The sequence below is a fragment of the Typopeltis vanoorti genome, chromosome 4 (genome assembly GCF_054136105.1).
Source record: "Typopeltis vanoorti isolate ZY-2024b chromosome 4, IOZ_Tvanoo_1.0, whole genome shotgun sequence".
In the NCBI taxonomy this organism is placed as follows: Eukaryota; Metazoa; Arthropoda; class Arachnida; order Uropygi; family Thelyphonidae; genus Typopeltis; species Typopeltis vanoorti.
The window spans coordinates 9,604,279-9,623,672 of NC_143552.1; the positions used below are offsets into that span (position 1 = coordinate 9,604,279).

Below are 19,394 nucleotides of genomic sequence, written 5' to 3' on the forward strand. Positions count from 1 at the left end.
TTAGCTGGTCTCATACGGAGGTAGAGGGTTTTTTTCACCCAGAAACTAGGGTGTTTCATCCCTCAGAACACACATGGATCAACAGTCAAAAATACACACTTAAAATCCCTTGGAGGGCTCAGTCGGTCCTAAGGGACAGATGAGAAAAATTGAGGGAATCCCACACGATAACAACCCGTTACATTGCAGTTTTTCATATTTGCAAATAGGCTTCTGCTAACAAGATTTCTAAGTGGATTAAATTTAAAAAAATCTGTACATAATCTAAATTATGTATGAGAAACTGATATGCATATAAAGGTGATAAAAAAAAGTCAGACATGAACACAATTCAGAAACTGAATCTGCTTTTTTATTACATACTTGATTTTACAAAGCTACATGAAACAAGTTCCATTTCGCCTATTGTGATGTTTATTTTAAAAGAAACCATCCTAAATGAATAAAATTATTAAATAAGTGTTTATATAGCATACATAAACACTTCATGTCTTTCTTTTTTGCATGAAGCATATATATAATGCACCTGTTTCAGAATATTTTCTAAATATTAATCTTCATATTATTAGCTATAGTTATCCTTGATATCTTTCCACTGTTTCTGAAAAAAAAAAAAGGAGAGAATTAGATACATGGCATATTTCATGTCATATTAGAAAATTCATATTTAATACAAAGAAACAAACTAAAAATGTTTTACACTTGGCAACAAAAGAAATTCAGAAATTCTAGCCTATTCCAGGACTATATTAAAAATACATAATAAAATAAAATTCTTTCTTTCTGAAATGATTTTATTGTTTGATGCTATCAAACAGCATCCCTTTCTCTCCAAACTCTTATATATATATATATATAATTAATAAACATAGAAAAAAATCCTAAGCCCAACTACAGTACTAAATGTAACACAAGGTTTATGACTTTAAATGGGTGAGTTACATAGAAATAAATAAAATAAAACAGTAGGTCTGAAGAAGCCACAAATGTGAGTTTGGAGAGAAAGGGATGCTGTTTGATAGCATCAAACAATAAAACCATATCAGAAAGGAATTTGACATTGTTAACATTCAAGAATATAAGCAGTACTAATCTATGGTCACTTGAAAGAACTGAGGGGAAAATGATTAGTAAAATGCAAATTTGATGGATCAAAAGGGTCAACATCTAAGCATATAGAAGTTGTTAGCAGCGTGTTAATGTTAGATTTGATAATACTAGAGATCTCACAAATAACAGATTAACATGGAAGAAAATCTTGAACAGGAAGCTGAAGTCAATAATAGTGCAATCATAATTTTGTTCTATTCGTAAATATATGCCGTACCATTCACAAAAAAAAAAAAAAAAACTGTAGTATATATGTGTGTATATACGTAGGCTGTTCAATAAGTAATAAGACTATATTTATACAGAAAACAGGTTACCTTTAATCGTCATCATTTACATGGTCTTTTTCGAAGTAACTACCGTGAGACTTGATGCATTTGTCCCAACGTTGCATCCACTTCTTAAACACATGTGAAAGTCCGTTTTTTGAGAGTTCTTTCAAAACCGCCTCCGCAGCTTTTGCACATGCTTTGTTGCTTTCAAAATGGCGGCCTCTTAGTGGTTTCTTGAGCTGAGGAAACAGCCAGAAATCGCACGGTGCGAGATCAGGAATGTATGGAGGGTGTGGTTGGATATCTGTGTTGTTCTTCTGCAAAACGTCCACTACACAACCAGCAATATGTGGCCTTGCATTATCGTGGTGCAATAAGAAGCCATTCTTCAGCAATGGACTTCCTTTTGACGTGCTTGATGATAATTGCTGCTGTGTTGATCATTGTCTCTGTGATGGACGTTGAAGGTCTTCCCTCACGTTCAAGATCTTCCACAATTTGCCTTCCTTCCTTAAAAGTTTTATGCCAGCGAAAAACACTTGCCCTCGACATTGCTTCATCGTGGAAAGCTTTGCATATCATGTAAAAGTGTCTGATGTGGATTTTTGCAAACGCACACAAAATTCAATCGCATAACATTGTTCCAAGGACACTTCCATTTGGATGACGGGTTGCACCTCGTAGGCATGCCGAAACAAGCTTGCGTTTAGTCACGTGACACTCTGGCACATCAGCCCATATATGCCATCTATCAACCTCTTTTGTTAATACATACAGCAACATTTCTTTATTCCACAGAAATTAATATTGTGATGAGTGGTTCTGAACAGTAAAATTAGTCTTATTACTTATTGAACAGCCCACGTATATATACACAAACACACACAATTCAGCTGCACATTCCTTCAGTTAAACTGTGTGTGTGTGTATGTGCATGTATATATATATATATACACACAGTTTTGCTAAAGGAATGTTCATTCCTTCAGCAAAACTGTGTGTGCATTATATATATATATATATATATATATACGATGTGGTATCAAAAAGTTTGAGACTAGGTTTGTAACACGCCAACAGATGGCAGCACAAGGCTGCACGCACAGTCACAGGGATCACCTACCTTCATAAGTCAGTGTGCCAAAAGACATCGTCCTGTGTACATCAGGAGCTGTGCAACTGATGCTATTCTGACCACCTGCATTACCACATCTGCGATTTTCATGGACAGCAAGTTAGAACAAAGAGCAAACATGAAATTCTGCATGAAACTGGGCAAATCTACCACAGAGACGTTTGACATGATTCGGCAAGTTTACGGCGATGCTGCAATGAGTCGTTCGAGGTGTTTTGAGTGGCACGCATGCTTCAAGAGCAGAAGAACATCACTGGAAGACGATGAGAGATCAGAAAGACCTTCAACAAGCTCAACCCCCAAAAATGTCGAAACCATTCGGCAACTTGTGCATGAGGATCGTCGAAGAACACTCCACCACATTGCTGCCATTATCGGTGTGTCATACGGAACAGTCTAGGCAATCCTCACATGTGATTTGAACACGTGCCATGTTGCTGCCAAGTTCGTCCCCAGGAGCAGAAGGAACACTGTGTCGAAGTCTGCCAAGAACTCCGTCAGCATGCCGTGGATGACCCATCCTTCATGTCGAGGATCATTACCAGTGACAAAACTTGGGTGTACGGATACGACCCTGAGACGAAGCAACAGTCTTCACAGTGGAAGAGCCCATCATCTCCACGACCGAAAAAAGCGAGGCAGGTCCACAGCTCAACCAAGTGCATGCTCACATTTTTTTCAACATTCGCGGCATTGTGCATCGAGAACTCGTCCTCAGGGGCCAGATCGTCAATAGCGAGTTCTACTGCCAGGTTTTGAGGCATCTGAGGGTTGACATTCGGCGAAAGCTACCAGATCTGTGGTGAGCGAAAAACTGGATGCTCCACAATGACAATGTATCCTGTCACCGAGCTTTCCTCACACGAGTTTCTCGCCAGAAACAACATGATCTCACTTCCACACCCACCCTACTCGCCAGATTTAGCTCCTGCAGATTTTGCTGTCTTCCCGATGATGAAGATCCAGCTCCAAGGTCACCGTTTTGACACCATTGCAGAGATCCAGTGCAAATCACAGAAGGTGTTTGACATGCTTCGAAAAGAAGACTTCCAGAACACATTTCAGAAGTGGTAAGAATGGTGGGAGTGCTGTACTGATATGCAAGGGGACTTTTTTGATGGTGATAGTGTGTAAATGTAGATAAATAAAGTAATTTCTCGTAAACAGAGCTAGTCTCGAAACTGTTTTATACCACCTTGTATACACACAGCTTTGCTAAAGGAATGTTCAGCTGAATTGGCTAGGCCTTTCAACATGTTTGTATAATGAGTCTCAGCTCAGGAATGATACCACAAGAATGGAAGGAATGTTCAGACAGATATCAAAGTGGTATACATTGGATGTGAATCTGCCAGATTTAAGGTGACCAGTGGTGTACCTCAGAATTCAGTCCTTGGGCCATTATTGTTCAATCTATACATTAATGACATCAGAGAGGGTCTAACATCAGATGTGTAATTGTATGCCGATGATGCAAATATATGGGGAGGGCAATCAGGGATGCTACTGATATTCACCACTTACTAGCAGAGTTATGCTACAAGAAACTGAGATGGCAAGGAATCTTGTATTGGTGGATAGGAATTTGAAGTTCAAAGGTCACATAGCAAAAGTTGCAAATACAACTCAGGAAATAATTGCGAAGCATTTTGTCTCTTTATAAAGCTTTGATAAGACCACACCTGGATTATTGTACCCAAATTTGGTTTCCCAGATGCAAAGAAGTTACAAAGACTATATTGGGATTATGGGAATTAGATTATGAGGAGAGATTGCAAGTATGTGGATTACAGACTCTGTTATCAGGAGAAAGCAAAGTGATATGATAGAGATCTATAAACTTCTGAATGGGTTATAGGATATCATCTGATGAAATTTTTAATTATATGGAAAGTGGGGAGCAAATACCGGGGCATCCATGGAAGTTAAGTTTTTCACAGTCAAGAAATGGGTAAGAGCTAGGTATTTCTCTCACAAGCAGTGAGTGAGTGGAATAGTTTGCCTTTAGGAGTAGTGAGTACATCTGGTATGAATGGATTTAAGGGAAGGTATGACAACTGGTTTGGGTGATTTATAGCCTCCCTCGATGAGTCCCGACTCCCTGGAAGTCTCAGATAATAATAATAATATACACTGGATGAAAAAAAAGTCAGTGGACCCCCCCACACACACTGCTCCCATGGACAAGGTGTATTGTGCCATGCAACAAATTACATGTTTGTAGCTGGTGTAAGATCATCACATGTGATGAGACATGGATTTTCCAGTATGATCCAGAAACAAAGAGACAATTGATGAGCCGGAAAACTCCCACATCACCGAGAATGAAAAAAGCAAGAATGAGCAAGTCAAAACTGAAGGCAATGCTGATCGTTTTTTTTTTTTTTTTTTTTTTTTTAATATCAATGGCGTGGTAATGGTGGAATGGATACCAGAGGGTCAGAGAGTTGACCAACATATTACCTTGAGGTTCTGGCCAAGCTGAGAGAACAAGGAAGAAGAGATCCGATCTGTGGAAGAACAGTGCTTGGATTCTGAATCAGGACAAAGCTCCAGCCCACAGCACTGTCTGTAAAGCATATCTGGCTGATAAGATTCCAGTGTTGGACCACCCACCTTACCAGTCTTAGCTCCATGCGACTTTTACCAAAGTTGATATCTGCATTGAAGGGTACCCATTTCCAGTCAGTGGATGAGGTAAAGGAGAAAATGGCAGCACTACTGAAGCAGATAACACCTGATGACTTGCAGCACTGCTTCCAACAATGGAGAATTCGTATGCAATGGTGTATAGATAGAGGAAGGGAGTATGTTGAAGAGGGATAACAATTAAGTTGTACAATTGTAATAATAAACCACATTGTTGCAAAGTCTCGTTATTTAATAGCCACACCTTGTATGTCCCCTAAACTTCAAGTCTATCAAGCCATCGCCCCAAGTTCTTCTGCATTACATTTGGCTGCATTCTAGCTTATTCAAATCTTCCTGAAGGACTACTACATCAGCTCAGCATTATTATTAAGGATTATTAGTAATACTGCATCAGCAGTATTACTAATAATCCTTCCCAGCTTCAATTATCTACAAATAAGTGAACATCTCCATTGACAATGTCATTAATATAAAGGTTAAACAATATGAGTTTGAATACTGAACCCCGAGGCAACCCACTTGTAATCTTCTGCTTTCACGGTGCCATTCCCTCATACACAACTTTGATATCTATCAGACAGCCAATCCAATGCACTAACCAGATACCAAAATCCATATGCAGTAACTTCCAACTATCAGCTTTCCATGCGGCACCCTATCTAATGCCCTTGTAAAATCAAAGAAAATGGCAGCATAAGGCTTTACATGATCAACAGCTCTTGTTACTTTATTATAAAAAAAACAGAACTTAAAAATCTATGCTGATCCTCATCCCTCGCAGATAGCATTACCCTCATCTGCCTGATGCTGTATACGATCTCTCAATTTCTCCAACTGGTGTATAGTTTGACAACAAAGTATAGGTAGAATGGAAAGTCTACCACCACCATCATCACACAGTCACTATCTGGTTATTTATCTATCTGGTTATTATATGCTATAGGTATTGGAAATGCTGATTCTGCAGCATTCAGTGTCACTTTACCTCTCTATATCACATACACAGAGAAATAAGTGCCTGCACTGTTGTCAACATCAAACAAGCAACTACATCAAAATGAACTCAATAAAGTCACTTTGCATCAACAATTTTAAAAATGGCAGTTGAAATTATTTTATACATGTTTTGCATATAAAAATATTACCCTGTAAATGATTAGTGTAAAAATTTCATTTCAATTTCAGTGAACTGAAATCCTAATGGAAAAGCATCGTGAATTCAACACAGAAAAAACACACCTACCCACACAACATTTGTATATTATCAAAAAGACTTTCACAGAATCATAAGGAACAAACTATAGATCACACTCAAAAAAAAAAGTTAAACATTCCAAATCAGCTGATTTCATCAATAATTATCATGTATCAAAACAATCAAATAGCTGTAAGAATCAATGAAAAAGTTACAAAAGAATGAAAACCAATAAAAAAAAAAAAGCTTGTCAAGGATGTAATCACCATTCTTATTTAAAATCTAAATAAAGAAATGGAAGAAAATATAAAGCCAGCATTTAAAGTAGACTGTAGAAATACTTAATATCCTGTTGTTTGTAACAACCAAATAATCATAGCAAGAAATAAACTCTGGAGATCAATATTTTCCTTAAACCCAATTTAAGGAAAATTGCTGAAAATTTTTTATTATTATTATCATCATTCAGGCCTCCATGGAGTCAAAAGACTCATCGTGGGAGACCCTTTAGGAAACACAAAGTTTATCATACCACTCCTTGAACTCATTGACCGTTCTTGCTCTAACCACTCTCTTAGGCAATGCATTCCACAGTTCAACCACCCTCCACGCAAAGAAACCACTCCTTATCCTCTTGCACACAGCTTCCTTTCATAACTTCCACGAATGGCCCCCCTTGTCATCGCTCCTTCCCTACCATTCCACCAAACGAAAGAACTCCCCAATGTTTACCCTGTAATAGCCTCTCAAACCATTACAGGGTAAATAGTAATCTTACCCTATTAAGGGTAAGATTACTATTTACCCTTAAGAGAGGACAAGGAACCGTCCACCATCACACACACAGTGTGTGTCGAGACAGAAAGCTGGCAATCCAACTACAGAAGTCCTGAGACAGACCAAATGATAGTAGTTTGCTTAGTAAGCCTTCGTGCCAAACCCGGTCAAAAGTTTTGGAGATATCAAGTGCAGCCACTTGAGATTTGCTAAACTTTTCCATAGAATTTGTCCAGAGATGGGTGACATGTGAGCAGATTGCCTGTTGATCAGCAGTAATGGAATCCACACTGGCAGTCATTTATTAGGTGGGTGCCTTCAAGGTAGTGTAGGAGTTTGGAACTTATGATTTTTTCAAGTCGTCCGTCTGCAAGGCCAGACTGACCATAATCGTGCTTGCAGATGGTCAGTCCGACCCCTTGCAGACCATGTTTTGGATACATCCCGCAGGATCTCCTGGAAAAAAAACTACCATGCTCCACCATAGTAAATTCAAAAAAAAGAAAGACTATTCTTTGAATCTGCATCTGCACTCAGGAATCAACCTAATTTAAACATATACAGTTGCATTAAACTTCCCAAAATTTGGGAAACTTTAATTATCAGAGATCCTTCTTTACATCCCAGGCCACCTGCAAATTGCCCAAAGAGGGCACACCACCTAGATAGGACTTTAGTTTCACTTTGTATTGTATTTGTGTGTGTTGTTACAAAAAGTTTTTGTAATCCCCGAAAATGTCTCTGTGACGTAGACAAAATATTGGAAGTATTAAAATTAGTTTTAATCCTTTCTCATTGCTGTTAATATTCCATTAAACCTCTAACATGAATTCTTCACAGCACTTAGGTCTACGTGTGTTGAGGCTTTTTTTTTTTCAGGTGGCATGGTCACTTAAATAGAATGGGAGAGAAGATTAGAAAAACAAGTGTTCTTTGCCAGGATGGCAGGAAAAAAGACCCAGAGGAAGGCCAAGATGTAAGTTCTTCATCAGACTCAATATTGAAAGAATCAATTGCGTTAAAAATTTCGTTTGGTATTTCTTCAGCTTCATCATCATTGTCACCGGACACCACTGCATTCCCTTGTGCTTTAATGAAACCATTTCTAACACAGTTTTCACTTACAGCAGCCCAACTTTCTACAATCCACGTAACTATATCTTTAAATGACGTTGTTTTCATCTGCCCTGTTTTGTTATATTCATGGATGCCATTCATCATCCAGTCTTCCCACTTAGCCTTCGAATTGTCTTTGAATGGTTTATTTACTGCAAGATCAAGGGGTTGGAGTTTTTTTGTTAAACCACATGGAATGATGGCCAATTTGGAATACATACAATTGTTTTAACTTCTGCTACCGTGTGTCCTACACGAATTCAACACTAACAAAGACTGGGTTGAAAAATGCCATTTTTCTCTTTCGGCACACATTCTCAAACCAAAATTTCATAACCTCGGAATTTATCCAACCTTTATCATTAGCAGTAACAATAATATCTTTGGAATCACAACCTTTTGGAACATTCTTTCTTTTGAAAATCACCATTGGTGGCAGTTTGGAACCATCTGCAATTACGAGAACCACAGTAAAGTTTAACCTTTCGTGCCTTGTTGTAGCAACTGAAACCTCTTTTGCTCCCTTCAGATTCACAGTCCTAGAACTAGGCATGTCAAAACTTACAGAAACCTCATCCATATTCCCAAAGCGACAAGCATCAACCCCACACAAGTTTTCTCTCAGAAACAAATGAAATTTAGCTACTTCCGCTTCCCAGTCGCATGGCAAATTTTGTCCAACACTAGTGGAGAAGCGCACACTTAAATTGTTTCTCGTCATAAATCCAAAAACCCAAGATGGGTAGGCCTTTAAATCCTTTATATTATCATTCTGCGCAATTCTTTTCGATTCCTGCAACACACAGGACAGTAGATATTCTCATACCTTTAGCTCTTTCAATAACAACCCAATCAAACAGTTTTTTTCCCTATGGTTGGCCACAAGCACCTTCTAAACCTCATAGCATGTTTCCTCGTATGTAAACATTTCAGGACTGTTTCAGTCTTTCGCCATTCACGAGCACTACTTTCCCCAACACTAAACAATCCACCTGCTTCACGATTCCCTTTTTCCTTTGCTACTTCTACCACTTCAAGCTTGAACTGCACTGTGTAGGATTTTCGCTGAGAAGTACTTCTGTCTTCCATGGGTAATTCAGAACTAATAATAAAATATAAACAAATAATGATTTACTTTATGAAATATTTTAAAACACGATGTACGGAATAATCGACTACTGCTACTAGCAACGCACGTGCTATTAAAGAATTCCTCCGTCCTCTGTCTGTACTTACTTCCTAACTCTACCGCTAGTTGGCGCAAGCACGTTATCTATACATCAAAAGGAATGATGAAAATGTTGGGGGGGGTGCAAGTTATCTATCAAAAAATACGGTATATATGTGTGTACACACACACAACTTTAACAAACATGGAAATAACGAGATCATATTTGTAGTAAGCAAGAAACCATAATGATTTTCATTTATGCATATTCCCATACAACTGTTTATTTTTATAACAAGCAGACTACATAAATATACCATACAAATTTTGATAACTATATAAACATTCTTAACTGCTCGGGTGGTTCTTGGAATATCCAATTCTTGAAATGACAAAAATGAAAGCGTGATTTAGCTTTTGTGATCACCTGCATTGGATTATGGGCCAGTTTATAACAGAATCTTGTCCTCGGGAAAACCATTCCCACTACTACCTCTAGCCCACCTCCCTCAACATTACCCAAGCACCACCAGAACTGTAAAATAAGCTGAAAATGAACCCTTCCACTGAAAACATGTTTACTAAGAGTGTGGCTCTCAGTTTGCAAAAAATTCAAACTTATCCATGAGTTAGAATGTAGTGCCAAAAATGTTGAGGTGTGTGAGAAGTTTTCTTTATCCTCTTCAATAGAATCACCATTGTGGAAGAATAAAGATGTTTACATATTGGCACTGAAAAAAAAAAACATAACAGAAACAAAAAAATTTTTTTTTTTAAGTTTGAGCTTACAAATGTCAGTGAAGCATAGCTTCAATGGTTCAGTACACAAAGAAGTGCTCAATTCTCAACAGATGATCCAATCTTGAAGTTTCAAGCAGAAAAATTTGCTAAACAATTTGGACATGACTATTTTGTATGTAACAATGGTTGACTAGATAACTGAAATCATGTTCATTAATTAGTATTGTTTTTAATGATGGAGAATAAACTGTTTAGTATTAACTGCATGGCTTTAAAATTATGAACAAATAAATTTTAGGTGTATTGTAGTTACCAGCATATTCATACAAATAATATCTAGGTATGTAATATGTTTTCTGCTCTAATACTTCTTATGTTCTTTTTTAATATTTTTTTATTGAGTTAATGAAAATAAAAAAAAAAGAGATTTAACTCACTGATATATTAAGTAATAGTTATAACAAAGAACTTTTGTCAGTCTCCTGGTGCTCGTTATAACTAAGCTGTAAATACAAAATTTGGATTCTAAAAAGAACTGAGTTTAAAGTCAATGCATCAACCTGATATGACCTTGAATTTTTGGAACACTTGGTATGAATACAGGTTCAGTATAATTACATCAAATGTGTACACACAGTCAATGAAAAGATGCCTTAATGGAGACCTAGGATCACATGCACACAATTTAAATGGAATGCAATGGATGAGAAAAGCTGAAAACAAAATGGAATGGAAATCACTTTTCACATTTCTAAATGTTAAATCTGTTACATATATAGTATCAATTATAATATCCTAGGATATATACACATTTAAAACTTGAAAAAGTCAGATTCAAAGCTGTTTTAAGAGAACCTTTCCAGAGAACAAAATAACATCGTCATCACCAAATTCCTGATATGTGCCCTCAAGGGATGTACAGGATGTGATAGTACTTCATGAAAAATTGACATCATTACTAACTTCCTATCCACAATTTTCCTCCAAATCAATCTGTTACCTGTCAAGACTCCAACATTATCAGATCTTATTTTCTATCTTCTAAGGCACTTTTTACCATATCAATCCACCTATATCTTAGTCTTCCTCTGGTCTTTTTTCTTCCAACCTGGTAGAGAACACTTGTTTTGCTAATCTTTCCTCACCCATTCTGTTTAAGTGACCAGAGACCACCTGAGATTAGCTCTGCTAACACATTGATGGATGCTGACAATGTCAAGTTCTTTCCTAATTTCCTCGTTTTTAATATGGTATTGCCATTGATGCCATCTGTTCACGCCCCTAATCTTTCTCAGGACTCTCATATCAGCTGTCTCTAGTCTTTGCTCAAATGTTCTAACCCAGCTTTGAGATCCATAAGTTAAAATTGGTTTGAACACTGTTTGTATACAGCTAATTTCTCTCTTATTCCTTATAAACTTATTCAGTTGACTTCCTATCATACCAGCTTTGTTGACTTTTGTCTATTTCCATATTTAATTTACCATCTTCACTAAAAATTGTGCCTAAGTAGCTGAAATATTTTACTTGCTTTGTAGGTTCTCCATTCATAATGCAGTTGATATTTTCAATGCCTCTGCCTATTTTCATTGTCTTGCTATTGCTGACCTTCATACCATATCTATTACAACAGTTATTCAATTTAGTCAGGGAATCTTGCAGACTTGTAGCGGATTTATTTCGAGGTATAACATCATTGGCATAAAGCCAAAGAGCTGAGATTAACATCTCCACTTCTGATATCAGGTTTAATTCCACTTTCCTTCATAATGTGATCCATATAGATAATGAATAACAGAGGGGGATAATGTACATCCTTGTCTGACACCAGATTTAATATCTTCAAAGGTCATATTCCTATTAGTTTGAAGAAGAAAGCTTTCAATCACTTAGCTTACCTGTAATTACATATGGCAGTGAAATCTGCAACCATCTTCATGTACTTCCTTCAATTCTAACTGCTGACTTACAACTCAAATAAAGACTAAGTATTGCTTGATATAATTCCCCATTGACACCATGCGGCTGTAGTATTTTGAATAGCTTCTCTCTCTCTTGGCACTTTGTCATAAAGTGAAAATCTGATCCTGACAGCTTCTATTTGTCCTGAATCCAGGTTGTTTTTCACTAAGCTTCTCTTCCACAATCCTTCTCAACCGTTTCTGTTAGTTTAAGCCAATAAGAAGTTGTTCATTCAGAATCCAGGGTGCACCATGAGAAGCTGAGGACTGAACATTAGGTCAGAAGTCCTGGTCAGTTCTCCACATTCCTTTAAAGGCTATGTGGAGGTCTCCTCTCAGTTATACAGCTTTGACCCTTAAGCACCCCTACACAGAGCTAACCTAGATGAGATTAATCAAAAACCTGACAACACTATAACATCTCCCACAAAACAGGTGGAATTATTTCCAAAACAAGAACTGACAAACTTTCAATAGTAATTAGATGTGTTAAGAAAATACAGAATTAAAAATAGATGCCACTACAAGAAATTTAAAAGCATATACATAATTATACAAAACAATCAGAAAAAGAATGATACATGAAATAGGAGCCTTTAATACTAGAAAAATAAAAGAAACCATTCAAAATAATAACAATAAGTTTTGAAAAGAGTAATGTCACTTGGGAAAAAAAATTTGTCGCTAATGACAAAATAGTCAGATAGAAATGGAATAATAAATAGAATTAAAGAATATTATAAAGAACTTTAGAGTGATAAAAAAATTTAGAGACAATCAGTTTCAAGAAGAAGGTGAGGAAGCTTTGAAGCAAGGAAGAGCTCCAGGAGAATATGGGATTAGAGTGGAATTGTTAAAATTGAGAGAAGGCAATTGTGACCCCTTGGCAAGACTCTTCATACTTTGTTTAAAACAGAGAAAACTCCCAGAAGTGTGAAGATTTTTTAAATAAAAAATTAATAATTTTTTATTTAAAAAATATGAAAAGGTGAATATTAAAAATTACAGCCTCATTAGTTTATCACTTTACATTAGTTTACATTAGTATATAAAGCATTTACAAAATTAATAACAGAATAATGCAACAGCTTGAGTATATACAATCAGAGGAGCAGGAAGGGGTTAGATATAATTAACAGTAACACTGATTATATCCACAGTCTTATGCAATTATAGAAAAGATCTTTAATACTTTTAAAGATTAGCCTTTGTTGATGTTGTAAAAACATTTGTCTTCATCATAACTCGGATATACTAGAATCATTTCTATGGAAATATTCTAGAATCAAAAAGAAGGATATATAGCAAGTTTGGATGGCTTTTGGGAAGAAGAAATATCTTCAAAGGTGATATTCCTATTAGTTTGAAGAGGAAAGCTTTATTATTATTATTACGGGCAACTCCAGGGAGTCATTAGACTCATCGAGGGAGGCCCCAAATCATATTCATCACAACTATTTGACATTCATACAGTATCTATCATACCTCGCCTTAAACTCATTCACTGTCACAGCATCCACCACAGACTCAGGGAGCGCATTCCACTCATTCACTACTCTAAAAGTAAAGAACCCAGCTCTAACACCTTTACTAACCACACTTTTGCCCAGTTTCCATGGATGTCCCCTAGTCCTCCCACAACCAGCCCTGTTCTCAAAAATATCTTCTGAATTAATTTTATAGAAACCCTTCAGTAATTTGAATGTCTCAATCATATCTCCCCTCCTCCGCCTATCAACCAATTTTTGCAACCCACAAATCCTCAACCTGTTCTCATACGGTTCATTCCACAGACCTGCTATCATCTTGGTCACTCGCCTCTGGATCTTCTCCACCTCCTCCCCATCAAGAAGAAACCTAGGTGACCAAATCTGAGCACAGTAGTCTAGATGGGGTCTGATCAAGGCTCGATAGAGAGGAACAATAACCTGCTTGTCTCTGCTTGTCAACGTATTCTTCAGCAACCAAGTGATTTGATGAGCTGTTTTGGTCACTTTTGCAATGTGTCCCCTAAATTTCAATTCCTTATCTACCAACACTCCTAAATCTCGTGCCTCATCAATTTCCTGGAGCAGGGTTCCACCAATGCAGTAAACTACCGCCAATCTTTTCACCCCAAAATGCATAACCTTACATTTTGCCACGTTAAACTGACATCCATTCTCCTTAGCCCAGACCTCCAATCTATCCAAATCATCCTGCAAAATTTTGACGTCATCTGCATTCACTATTGCCCTACCCAACTTCGCATCATCCGCAAACAAATGAACTGTTCCTCTCAGATCATTTCCTATATCATTTATGAACAAATTAAACAGCAGTGGTCCAAGAACAGATCCTTGTGGCACACCACTAGTCACAGGCCGTCTTGTGGACTCTACTCCCGAGTAAACCACTCTCTGATATCTCTCCGTCAACCACCCTCCTATCCATCTCACCAACCCTATGTCCATTCCTTTCAATCACTTAGCTTACCTGTAATTACATATGGCAGTAAAATCTGCTATTAACTCAAAAATATGATTCACCAATTGAAAGTTATCCAGAAAATAACAAACTAATATGGTTGGTGTAACACTTAAAGACAGGATACTCCCATTCGATAAGATCGAGAATAGGTGTACAAGGCATCAGTTACGTTACGCATTCAAAATGGAGATGGGCCTAAATTATCGACAGAATGGAGACTTATGACTGGTAATCGACAAAGTGGAAGACCAAGGAAGAGATGGTAAGATGAAATTGTGAGGATTGCTGGAATACAATGGAGAAAACTGGGGGAGACCTTCCAGCAGTGGAATGATATGGATTGAAGAAGAAGGATATACACCCAATTTTCCATTTACACAGTAGATTGGTTCCAGAAAAAAACACGTCAATGAAAACTGTGTAAAAAAAGAATACAGCGCATATGGAAAAATAGAAGAATGGTTCCAGATGTGAAAACGTAATATGAACAATAAGTTATTTTCAAACAAAACATAAGAAAATCATTGAACAAAGCTATTTAATTTTAATGGAATATTTTTTATTTTAAAGACTTATTTAACGTATATACATATGTATCTTTCTTAAAGAAAATAGTGTGTCATTAATAAAACAGAAATTCGTAAAGGCCCAAATACATGGTTATTAATTAAATTTTATTTGCCGTCACTTTCTGACAGTAGCTGCATTCTTTTGTGTGAAACCGGAATTAAGTCACTTGAAACACTTTAGCCATCCTGTTCATACTGCAATGGAGAAATGTTTCTTCAGTAAAAGGAACTAAATTAGTACTAATTTCCAATAATTCTGAAGGTTGATTTTTTTTTATAACCATGAACTCTGTAATTAATTGCCGAGATCCTGTTTTGGCTAGATCTTTGTACAATTCTTCATATCACATCATACATGACTTCAGTTCACATTTAAACTGTTCAGCTTGTTCAGTGTTTGGATCACGTGGAAGAAAATGACTTTGCAATTTACCAGCCATTTGAAGCCTTTCTTTAATTAATCCTGCATTGAGTGGAATCTGTTCATCATCACTATTTTTTCTTTTTCATCGAAGTTCTCAAGGACAGCTTCTATTATTTCGCCATCACTAACAATCTGAGCAATCTTCTATCCACAATCACTAGGGCCTTTTCCATCTTCACTTATATAATGTCTCTCGTATACGATGACAACTTGGCACCTAATTTTGTTCCATAAAGAACAGATTTTCTAATGACCTCTTCATTTTCCTTAATCGTTCTCATGGTAGCTTCATTCAATCCAAAATATTTCCCTTAGGATGTTGAACCTTCTCCAGCTGTTAAATGATCTAAAATTTATTTGGATCTTAGTTTCTAAAGAAATAGCACTTCTTTTCTTCTTCTGTCTAACTGAATTATCTGACATCGTGATAAATGGGGTAATGTTATGAAAATATATGAAAATAATCAATTAATTTTACTTATTTGATATTATGGGTACAAAACTTCTAATACATACTTACATAACTCTATTGCACGAACAAAACTTCCATGAACAAAACATAGGGTGTGTAAACATTCCTTGGAAGTAGTTAATAAAATAATAATATATGCTTGAAATTCATTATCAGACTGTACTGTAGTTGAGTTTGAACTTCAGCTTCATTATCATGAGGATGGCTGACTTTCATCAATAAAAAAGGGAATTTATATTAGTATATCGTAGCGCCTGCATCATGTACGATTGCATGTGTCCATGTTTATATTACATCACATCGTCTCTGGCTGCTCCAATCTAAACAATATAAGGGATTCACGACTCTCTTCTTGTGACCTGAGAGAGAGATCAGTTTGAATTTCTGTCACCATGAGCAGACCAATACCCAGAACAATACCGTGATCCAGAACAAGAGGAAGCAGATCTCCCCACAAATATAAGCTCCAAGTCAAGCAACAGTGACGCGTAGAACTTCAAATGAGGGTTGACCAAATTCGAGGCCGTCCAGCAAGTCGTATTTGCAATGGCATGTGAGGTCATGGAGTCATGGGGAGAAGTGGCAGTTGGCAGCCAAATGATGCACAGCTGAACTGGAAAAATGAGGGTACTATGCATGACATACCTTTTTCATCAGTACCTAGTGTATGTCATGCATCCAACATCAATGACAATTTATCCCCTTTTCAAGTTTTTGAAATATTGATAAATAACAATGTTATATTTGATATGAAAACCGAAACCAACAGATATGCTGCACAACAACTTGCAGCAGAAAAAAGGAAAGGGCCATTACCTAAACATCTTCTCAAGATGAAAACATGTTAGCATATTCAAAATTAAATGTTTTCTGGCAATTATTTTGCACATGGGCCTTGTTAGGAATCCCAGAATTAGGGATTACTGATCTACCAAACCTGTTTATGATTCAATTTTTGCCTCTTTCCTCCAGATATCCCGTGATAGTTTTTTTCCTATTCTGACCTTCCTTCATCTCAATAACAATGAGACATACATTCCTTGGGGAAATCCTGGACACAACCCTCTGTACAAACTTCATCCAGTGTTCAATAAACTTCTCAATGATTTCCAAACTTTCTACACTCCAGATGAAGAACTGATGAAGGGATTTGTGGCTTCAGAGGAAGAGTATACTCTGAAGTATACTCATAAAAGGGAAACCTGAGAAATATGGCATAAAATCCTCTGAGGTATACTCATAAAAGGGAAACCTGAGAAATATGGCATAAAACCTTTTGAGCTGTGTGAAGTGAAATCTGGATATGTGTGTACGGCTGAAGTCTATACATGGAGCACTGATAAGGAAGATTTTAATTCTGCTTTCAATGTTGTGGACAGACTCACAACTCCATATTACAACAGAGGCTACACTATCTACATGGATAGATTGTTTGATCTCTTTGATCATTTATGGCAAAATGGTACCAAAGCTGTTGGGACAGTTATGCCAAAACAGGCTTTCCAACAAAAACTGAAGAAAGGAGAGTGAGTATCAAGATGACGAGAACACCTGCTAGCAATGAAATGGAGGTATGTTCGAGATGTATACATTCTGTCCACCAAACATACTGATGAGATGGTGGAGACTGATGTGAGAGGTCAACACTAGAAGACAAACCAGCTGCTGTTGCTGCAACAATAAATTCAAAGTTGGAGTGGATCGTAGTGATCAGTTGTTGTCATATTACATTACTCCTTCCATCGCCATCAACTGAAATGGTGGAAGAACGGGTTCATCCATATCTTGGATCTCACAATAGTGAACTCATATATATAACAAAACTCACAAGAATATCTGACTACAATAATATGTTGAAGCAGTAGTTGAAGGTCTTGTGATATCAACTGGACTAGACACTGATGCTGACCAACGTGCAGCTCCTCAGGAAAGTGGATGTCTTATTGGAAGAAATAATTTTCCATATGTGATTCACGTCACTCCAGGAAGTAAGGAAAGAAGAGGACAGAGGAAATGCAAAGCGTGTGCAGAAAAAGTAAAACAAACATCTGGAGGACAGGAAAGAAAGTACACAACTGTACACTACTACTGCAAGCAATGCGACATCCCACTTTGCTCAGGAGTGTGTTTTGAAGATTTCCACACTAAGCAAAGATACTGGCACATGCACTGATATATAAAACAGTCCATATTTCATTATTTTACTACATATTTCTAGTAATTTGTGTGTTCTAATCATCTGCATTCTCAACATTCATGTTGCAATTTTTATTTGCTATAACAGCATTGACATATGTTGAACAACCCAGGTTGTAGATACTAAAAGTTTTTTTTTTTTTTTTTATCCCATGGTATTATTATACCAGATCACAGATCATAGAGGTCAAATTCATGTATTTTATACAGCACCTTTTATGAGTTGTTATAAAGTTCACATTTAGAAATATTCATACAAGTTAGTAAATGCAGTGATGATGCTTTCTCGATGTTACAGATTTCGCAGATGGGGAATGGCATTGCTAAACATGATTGGTCTTGTGTGGCCGATCTTGAAGCGAAAGATCATAGTAGTGGCACAGCGATTAAAATTGGAGTTGATGGTAGCTCCTGGTTTTTTTGTTGAATATCAGTGGTGAGTCATGTCCTGCAGAATGTTTTCTTTTTGAGTAGTTTTAAAAAGATCAAAATCTGTGGTATTACTTGATGTTGCATCCATTTTTGCTACTTCATCTGCGGTTTCATTTCCCTTTAAACCCACATGGAATGGAATCAACTGGAAAATTATTTTGGAATCCTTATGTAGTTTATGTTTTTTGCTATCTAAGTATTTCTTGATGGCTAGTGTAACAGAACCTAATAGCTTGAAGGGCTGCTAAGGAATCTGTGAAAAATATAAATTCCTTTGGGTTTTGTTTATCCAAATGTTGCATCCATTTTTGCTACTTCATCTGCGGTTTCATTTCCCTTTAAACCCACATGGGATGGAATCAACTGGAAAATTATTTTGGAATCCTTATGGGTATTAATGGGTATTAATTTCTGCATGGCATGAGGTGCATCCTATACTGTTTGTTGTTTTTAGCTCTATATTTTGAAAGCCATAGATGAGTAACTCCCAGAATTGCCATTTGGATTTTTGGTGCCATCTGTGTAAATCTTTATTGAGTCAGGTCCATATTTCATTTTTGAGAGAGCTAATGATCTTAAGATTTCAGGGTTTTCTAGGCTTTTTTTCCTTGTTTTCCCTATTTCAAAATTAATAACTATAGTTTTCCTGTCTTGATTTGGAGGAAATGCTGGATAATTGGCTATTTTATTTGGACAATCCAGGGG

The 19,394-nt window shown here is 36.8% G+C and overlaps 1 protein-coding gene across 1 annotated transcript in view; it reads right to left on the minus strand.

Annotated features, from left to right (window-relative positions):
• Window positions 1-330: 330 nt before the first annotated feature.
• ox (ubiquinol-cytochrome C reductase complex subunit oxen) overlaps window positions 331-19,394 on the minus strand; it is a 42,481-nt gene continuing 23,417 nt past the window's right edge. Inside the window, exon 2 of the mRNA XM_090390997.1 lies at window positions 331-601. Coding sequence (XP_090247123.1) covers window positions 566-601 — 36 coding nt within the window. The 3' untranslated portion in view covers window positions 331-565. The remainder of the gene's footprint in view (window positions 602-19,394) is intronic.